A 9,231-nucleotide genomic window follows, 5' to 3' on the forward strand; every position below is an offset into this window, starting at 1 on the left:
GCAGGAAAAAAGGAACCTTTCTCCACTGTCAGAGGGAGTAGACTGGTGCAACCACTATGAAAATCAGTGTGAAGGCTGGCCAGATAGTTCAACGGATTAAAGCGCCTGCTTTAGGCAGATGCAGGTGCTGGGCATTCAATCCCTGGGATGCCATGGTGGCCCACCCCCAGGACTCACTGAGACAGCAACTGAGACTGGGCATGGTAGTGCGCACCTGTAATCCAAGCCTTTGGAAGGCTGAAAAACAGGAAGGATCACTACAAGTCTGATCTGTGTAGTGAGACCCTGTAGATCCTGTACTAAATACATTTTTAAAAAAGAAAGAAAAGAAAATCAGTGTGGAGATTCCTCAAAAATCCAGGTAAGAGGTCCCTTTTAACCCAGCTAATCCCTTGCTGGATATCGTCCCATAAGAATTAAAAACATTATACCACAGTGATATATGTGCATTCATGTTTATAATAGCTAGATCTTGGAAACAACCCAAATGCCTATCAACTGAGGAATGGGGAAGAAAAAAAAAAAGAAACATAGTCTTTTTTTTATACAATGGAGTACTACTAAGCCATAAAGACAATAAACTAGAGACCTTTTTTGTCTCACAAAAAAAAACTATTAAACTCTAAAAAGAGTTTAATAAAGAGCCATTTTGTTGTTACAAGACCATTGGTGGCTTCAGGATTGGGATTAAAAAACACACAGGGAAATTGGAAATGTTTTTCACCATGAATCTCTCTCTCCAGCAGCCTTGCATTTCCAATTCTCCAGCAGTCCCTTCTGTTTCCATGTAATTTTCAGCCCTTTCCTCCCACCCGCTCATCCTCTCTGCCACCCTTGCCAGCCTGTCTGCCTATAAGGCCTCGCCAGAGTCTCCCTGGCTTTCTTCACTCAAACTAAAGACTTTAAAGCTAAATGGATGCAGCTAAAGTTCATGCTTATAAGTGAAATAAACGAGACACGTGTATGTGTATCATATTGTCTCCTAGTGTGAGAAGCTGAAAGAGCAAATGAGACTCAAAATGAACAATAGATATTGTAAAATGGGAAGAAATTTCAAAAGGAAAGAGAAACTGGGATGGGGGAAAGGAGAAAAGAAGGGAAAAGCAAAACACAAAATTAAATTAAAAAGAAAAGATAGAAAATAAAATACTAACAAGTATTAACAAAGATATGGAGAAATTCAAGCCTTTATACATTGTTGGTATAAAGACAAAATGGTCCTCTGCTACTATTTTAGGAAAAGTTTAATGGTTACACAAGAATTTAAACAATTTTCACATGACCCAGGAATTCTATTACTAGGTGTATATTCATTATAACCCTGAAGTTTAAAAATATATATATATCCATTAGTGGATGAATAAATAAAATATCTATTCAATGAAGTATTTTCCATCTATAAGAAGGGATGAAGTGCTTATACTTGCTATAACATGAATGTATCTGAAAAACATGCTAAATAAAAGATGCCAGTTACAAAAGACCACAAATTATATAATTTCATTCACGTAAGTCAAAAATAGGAAAACCTATAGTTAGAAAATTTATTAATAGTTCATTATGGTTAAGAAGCAAGGGAAATAACAGTGACAGCTAAAGGGTAAGAGGTTACTCTCAGAGATGATGAAAATGCCAAAACTTACTGTGGTGGTGGCTGCCTTGTTTAGCATTATAAACTATATCTCAATAAAATTGTTTTATATTTTTTACCACATTTTTGATCATGTGAAAGGACATTACCTCTACAGTATCTGGAAGAATGAAGTCTTCTGCTTGCTGTAATGATATATGCAAGCTATGTTTTCCCTGGAGACTGTCATTGTCTTTCTGTAACCGCACCAACTCTTCTGAAACCTGTTCCCGTGACTGCATCAGAACTGCCTGAAATAGAAATAGATACTAATCACATCCAGAAAAGTAAATCTAGTCTCATGATAGCTACACAAGAAAAAAGGTCAAACCAAATAAGGTTTGAGAATGGAGGGGTAAATAATAAAATTCTGCAAGACCTAGAAAAGCAGCTCAGAAATGTTTTGATTTGCAACATTTATGCATATTCTTCACTATTTCTATCATCAGCTAAAAATAATGAATCCCTCCACTCTCTAGCAGACAGAAGCACCAGGATCTCTAGTGGAAGTAGCCAACACAATCAAGACATGTATCAAACAGCATGTATAAATCAAGACAACTCCCATGTCCTCATGGCATACATTCAACAGAAAGTAGGGAGAAGCAAAAGTAGTATCTTCACACTGCAGAGAGCGCTCAGCAGTCAAACCACCCAGGTTTGATCTCAGCTACTGCATGCTGTGCTGACCCGGAACCCCAGGCACACCGTGCTGACCACCAAAACCAGGAGGCATGGTGGTTCACACCTGTAATCCCAGTGCTGGGGAGTCTGAGACAGGAGAATCACTACAAGTCCAAGCTGCATAACGAGACCCGTACCAAATAAATACATAGTTTTTGGGTTTTTTTTTTCCAGTACCAGGGATTGAACTCAGTACCCTGTGCTTGCCAGGCAAGTGCTTATTCTGCTTAGCTATCTCCCCGGCCCTTCATCTTTCATTACATATTTTGCCACAGTAAATTTACTGTTAATAGAAATAACCATATAGCCATTCTGAAACTATCTTGTCTCTATCAAGAAATCACATGAAACATCAAGAATAATGGAACCATCCATTATGATGTGCCTCATGGTATGAACTTCTCATGAATCACTTCATCAACATAGTATTCTTGTCAAAAATGTCTGACCTGAGTCAAAGAATGAGGAAATCAGACAAATACATCTGCAAGACAACCCAAAACATTCTACAAGTCAAATGGCCTGGACTACAAAAAGTTAATGTCATGGAGGTGGGGTGTTGTACTAGATTAAAGGAAATAACATGGCATGAGGACAAAATGTAGTATGTGACTGTTGATTGGTTCCTGGGTCAAAAATTTCAAACCTGTCCAGGGGCCGGCCAAATAGGTCAGCGGATTAAAGCACCTGCTTAGGCAGACACAGCAGCTGAGGTTTGATCCCTTGTGTGTCGGGCAGGCACTACTCCCGGGGCACACTGAGATGGCGATTAAGACTAGGTGTGGTGGTGTGCGCCTGTAATCCCAGCTCTTGGGAGGCTAAATATAAGCCAATCACTACGAGCCCAATCTACGTAGTGAGAGACCCTGTAGACCCTGTCCTAAATACAAAAAAAAAAGTATAACTATCCTTACATAAGAAACAATTAAAAAACTTTTGGATAATTGATTAAATTGTAGGATACAACAAGAGTCTGTGGTCATGTAAAATAAGTCTTGATAGTTCCTAGGAGATACACACTGAGACATTTAGGAGTAGCATGATGTCTACAAATTAATTCCAAATGGTTCAGCAGATTCAAAACCGAAATATATAAATGTACAAAGAATATGCCTACATACAAACAGCAAGAGATTTAGCATATGAAAGTTCACTAATACAGCAAAATCCCCACAAGTGGTGAATTAAAGTGAAGGTCTTTCAAGAGTTGATTTCATAAACTTCTCTGAAAATTCGAAATTTTTCAAAATAGAAAGGAGAAAATATTAAGATTTCCAAACCTCACTCTGCAGGAAGTTAAGATTTTTTCTCAGCGTAAGAAACCATTTGGTAATTCGGAGAAAATGACAAAAACTATTTGAATTCACAGGATCTCAACTCTAATATCAACAATTCACCAATGTCATTGGCAACACCTTCACTGTGAGTAAAATTGCCTTGAAAAAATGTCTGCATTTAGGCTTTAAAAGACAACCACAAAGAAAAAACAGGGGAGATGACAGCATGAAACTTCACCAGCGTTTAACTACTATTTTGTATTTTCTAATTAGAGAAACAGTTTGAATTATGGTCAAAGATTAGGTTGAGAGGCTTTCTAAAACACTAAGTCCTAGGATTCAAAGATTAAATCATAGGACATTCAGATACTAGCTCAAAAACAAACAATTACCATTCCACCCATGGCTATTCTTGGATTCTTAAAATTGTCATTTCTCAAAGAGCTGGGTAGCGGGCAGTTCTGAATGGTCATCCCTATAGACTAACTCTGGCATAATTTATCCAGGACCATTAAAAGTAGGGTTCCAACTTCGAGAAAAAAGAACAAGATAAATGCAACAAAAGCAATGAAGAGGGAGGCCCAAGTCAGGGAACTATGTACTCTCCAGACTAGCCAGATCCTACTCATGAAGCTCTCTCAATCCTTCTCACAACTGATGGCCTTCTTGAAGTCCCCAAATCCACACCACCATACATCTTTTTTTCATAAGTCCTGTGAAATAACAAGGTTATTCTAAGTAGATTAGTTATCCAGGAAAAAACAAAACACAGTGCATGTTTAAAAGATACCAACTAGTACTCTTGAGAGATTTCAATTTTTTTTTTTTTTTTTTAGATTTCAACTCTTTTAGCTTATGTTTGGAAGCAAAAATAAAATGTTAGTTCACAATTTATTCTATTTAGGCTTCCCACAGCAGAAAAATAAATGTGAGTTAAGGATAAGATTTTTCTTGGTGGAGGACGTATCCAATAGGTCAAGATTCCCCCCTCCTTTTGTTTTGAGGTCAGCTTTAAAGAAGGCTTTTATAGTATTTTGAACCACTACCAACATCCTATGGACCCTGGAGAATATAACAGTAACTGTTTTAAGCAGAGTGACAAAGTCACATCAAAGATGATGTCAATATAGAACAAAAAGTAATAAATATATGCAATGTATATTTAAAATGTTGACTTACCATCTGTTCCTGTACATCCCTCTTTGCCTGGGAAAAACTCTGTTGTAACTCTTCAAGTAAGATCTCGGAAGATTGAGCTCTCAGTACAAGTGCAGAGATCTTAACAAAAAATGCATACATGGAAAATATATAGTTAGAAAACTGGTTATTCTGAAACTAACTCTGCCAACCCCTTATTCTGTATCCAGAATTGGTATTTTACTACTCCATGATAACCACTGACCTCTTATTCAACAGGTATGTGTGCATCTACTGTGCCAAGCATCAGACGTCTTTCAGAAAAGACCAAACAGTGTAATATGGGTCTCTAGGAAGATGTTAACCCACATGATATAATTATAATGCTTATTAAAAGGGAAAAAAACTTTACACTCACAAAGTAAAAAACTAGAATCTTACCCACAAAAATAAGAACTTAAAGGATAAATGACTGTTCTGAATAAAGTACAATTGAGAGAGATGGGTTGGGGGATTAAAGTCTTGTGAATAAGGTTTTTTTTTGGTTCCTCGAATGCCTTCAGGGCACTTTTGGCCAGCAGGAGAGTTGTGAGGTTCGAACTCCAGCAACCTGAGGCTGAGAGCTTTGTGGAAACAGCCACTTAAAGGACTGAGCTAGGGCCAGGCCCCCCTAGTCTTGTGAATAAAAGGCAAGCACTCTACCACTGAACTAAGTCCCCAGGACCCGCCTACTTTTTTTTTTTTTTTGAGCGCTATCAGGCCCAGTTTCAGTTGCCCTCTCAGAGAGCCCAAGGGGCAGGGCAGGCTCAGCAGGAGCAGGCCTGCAAACCCTCAGCCCCTGCATCTGCCTAAGCAAGCCCTTTAATCTGTTGAGCTATCTGGCCAGCCCAACAATTATGCTTCTAACAGTGCCAGATTAGGAAATATGAAGCAAATTAGAATAACTAGAAAAATGTAAAACATATTTTCTGAAAGGCATTGTAGTACGAACCAAGAAGGAATCACAAAGCCAAGGAAGAGGCTGAGAACATATGAAAAATGGAGTGTAGTATCTGAAACAGTTCTCTAGAAGCATATACCAACTCCAAAAGAAACACATGTGACACTGAGAAGGATAGCTGAGGTCCTGATGGCCCCAGGGCAGGGTGGCAAAAGTGAGATGTCTAGGATCCTCCAAGCCAAGTGTGAACATCCAGCACTCTGGCAAACAAAAGCAATGGCAAACCTTTCAGGGCTTTCAATGACATAAACCTTTTGCTGCAGCAAACATGCCATAGGTTTGCCACCACTTTCCTTAGAGTTAGTAATAATTTTAAATAATCCAACTTTCATAATTACATATAAATTTTAATTCCCATAAAAGTGATTCAGGACTCTGAGCAGCAATAGTTGCCTGCCTCTAATGGTCAGAAACATCATCATCATCTTCATGTCATTTCAATAATCTTTTACTACAATGTGCAATACTGTAATACAAATACACCAAGAGATATGATTTTTAAAAGCAGACAAAAGGAATGAGTCCACAGTGAATCCAAATATGTGAGTTCTTAGATCTACAGACTTAAAAGGCAAAATTCAGAATAGCCAAGGAGCCAGAAATAACAATTAGCAAACAAATGCAACCAATAAACTTTCTGGAAAAAAAAACCAATGATCTCAATTAAAACCTCAAGGGTTAAGTTCATAGATAAAGACTGCTTTGAAGAATAGATAGATAGATAGATAGATTTTTTTTTTCTTTTTTTTTTTTTTTGCGGAACCGGGGATTGAACTCAGACCCTTGCACTTGCCAGGCAAGCGCTTATTCTACTGAGCCATCTCTCCAGCCCTGAAGAATAAAATATAGAATTATAAAAATAAAATACTGAATTTGAAAAAAACACAAACAAAATGACAGAAAATAGAGAAGAAAAGCTAAAAAGCATGGAGATGCAATGAAAAGGGTTAAAATAAACCACTTAAATCTCCTTCAAAAATAGTTGGATAAGTAATGACACATTTATGCAGAATATTCAAAGCATTACAAGTAACTGTTAACACAGAGAAAATAGATGTCTCTTTAAGACATAATGATCAAACAGACCTGCTATAAAAGACTACATACTATATGATTCCATTTATATGAAGTTCAAGAACAAGCAGTAATACCACAGTATGAAAAGTTGCAATCGTGGCTATCTTTAGGCACAGACTGGTGAGGTATTTATTGACCAGAAAAAGACATGAGTCTGTGAGAAATTATCTGAATGACCTTGCTGATGATTACTCTGGTAAGGTTTTTCACAAGTTAAAATGAATCAAACTATACACTTAGTCATGTTATCTTTTTTCTCAGTATTGAGGATTGAACCAGGGCCTTATACACATTAGACAAATACTCCACCACTGAGCTACATCCCCTATTTTATTTATTTTCTTTGCAGTAATGGGGATCAGACTCAGGGGACCTTGTGTTTGCCAGGTAGGTGCTTAAGCCACTGAACTAGATCCCCCAATCCCCCTTTTTATTTTTTTTTCTTTATTAATTTTGCACAGGGTTTCACTACACAGATCAGACTCGTAATCCTCCTGTTTTCAGCCTCCTCAGCGCTGGGATACAGGCACATGCCAACATGCCCGGACTCAGTCACTGGCTCAGTGCACCTGAGGGCGGGACCAGTGCAGCATGTGGTACCGGGGATCAAACCCAGGTCCCAGCACTTGCCTAAGCAGGAGCTTAGTCCACTGAACTACCTCACTGGCCTTCCCCCCTTTTTAATTTGAGAAGTTATCTAAGTTTCCTGGGTTAGCACTGAAGTCACAATCCTCTTGCCTCAGTTTCCAGAGTAGCTGGAGTTATAGTGCACCATACTGGTCAACTAAAGAAAGCTCTTAAACATAATGGCTGAGAATTTTCCATTTGTTACATAAGACATCAATTCAGGGATTCAGGAAACTCTGTGAACTCAAAAGAAGGAAAACAGAGAACAATACATGCCAGTGTAGCACAATGAAACCAAAGAGACAAAAGGAATATATTTAAAATAACCAGGCATTTGGTTCAATCCCCGGTACCACATGCCATGCCAGCCCCACCCCCAAGGGCAAGATAAGCAGGCCACAATTATAAATAAATAAATAACCAGGAAAAAGCATAAATAAAAATAAAAGCCCACAATATTTTACCTTGTTCAAAGGAAAAACAGACTGGTAGGTGATTTCTCATTAGAAACATGGAAGCCAGAAGCAACAGAATAAAAAACCATACAGTTATAGAGAGAAAGATTATGTGAGTTTTAAAAATTGTGCACCTAGCAAAGTATGCTTTTTGAATGAAAACAGAAAGGCTATCTCTAATATTAAAAAAAGAGAAAAAAAGAACTGTGACTTCCGTGCTGTCCAAAATGAACTACTTACTCTGTGACCTGTTTCCCATTGATCCTAACTAAAAACTCTAGACAAAGTACAAAAAGCAACTACCTAAGGAATGAAAAATAAGTTAAAGCAGTAGTCTGGTGAGTAAAATCAAAACTAGAAGCAAAAATTCACAGAGAAAGAGTTTGTTAGGGGCCAGGGAGATAGCTCAGTAGAATAAGCGCTCGCCTAGCAAGCGCAAGGGCCTGAGTTCAACCCCAGTTCGGCAAAAAAAAAAAAAAAAAAAGAAGTTGTTTGTTTCCTATTGAGGGCACCCCCAGCTGCCAAAGTACAGGAGATAAAACTTTCTGGCCACAGCACCAGGAACACTTCCCATATGCCGCTTAATTTTGTGTCTAAGCCAGCAGAAATCTCACACTTACCCCTAACTCCACATACAAAGCCAGGCCCTAAGGAGCATCAACAAAGGATCTGAAAACTGAACAGAAATTGGAAGAACTGCCATGCATAGAAGGCAAGAGAATTTGGGCACTGAATCCTCAAGTGAGTATGTCTCCCTCCTTACACAAAATGAAACCATCAAAATTCTCGAGGATTTTAACGAAACTCAAGAGTCTCACAACAAAATGTTCATAATTTCCAAGACACAGTGAAAGTACAGGAGATATATACAGGGAAATGTGACCAGTTCTCAAGTGGAAAGAAAATCAACAGATACCAACCCCATGGTGACCCAAGTTAGAATTATCAAAGACCTTAAAAGTAGCTGCTATAACTATGTATACAGAAATAGTAAATATTTTCAGATGAATTTGAGAAGATGACCCTCAGAAGAGAAATAAAAATAAAAACAAGAACTAAGTAAGAATGTGACTACAGATCACAGTATGGAATTTGGCATTTAAAAATACACAAATAGACCAATGGAACAAAAAGTCCAAGGGCCAGACAAATAGTTCAGTGGATTAAAGTGCCTCCAAGCAGGCGCAGGGTCCCAGGGTTCCATCCCAGGCCTGCCATGCCAGCCCGCCCCCTGAGCACTCTGAGAAGGAAATAGAGACCTGGTGTGGTGGCGCCCTCCTGTAATCCCAGCTCTTGGGAGGCTGTAACAGGTGGATCACTATGAGCCCAATCTAGTAGTGAGAC

At 38.4% G+C, this 9,231-nt stretch overlaps 1 protein-coding gene across 1 annotated transcript in view; it reads right to left on the reverse strand.

Moving 5' to 3' along the window:
• Rabep1 (rabaptin, RAB GTPase binding effector protein 1) overlaps positions 1-9,231 on the reverse strand; it is a 170,120-nt gene that overhangs the window by 18,034 nt on the left and 142,855 nt on the right. Inside the window, exons 12-13 of the mRNA XM_004638319.2 lie at positions 4,771-4,869; positions 1,741-1,881 (exon numbers count right to left, since the gene is read on the reverse strand). Of these exons, the coding sequence (XP_004638376.1) occupies positions 1,741-1,881; positions 4,771-4,869 (240 nt within the window). The remainder of the gene's footprint in view (positions 1-1,740; positions 1,882-4,770; positions 4,870-9,231) is intronic.

Source organism: Octodon degus, unplaced genomic scaffold (genome assembly GCF_000260255.1).
Source record: "Octodon degus isolate 3935 unplaced genomic scaffold, OctDeg1.0 scaffold00098, whole genome shotgun sequence".
Classification (NCBI taxonomy): domain Eukaryota; kingdom Metazoa; phylum Chordata; class Mammalia; order Rodentia; family Octodontidae; genus Octodon; species Octodon degus.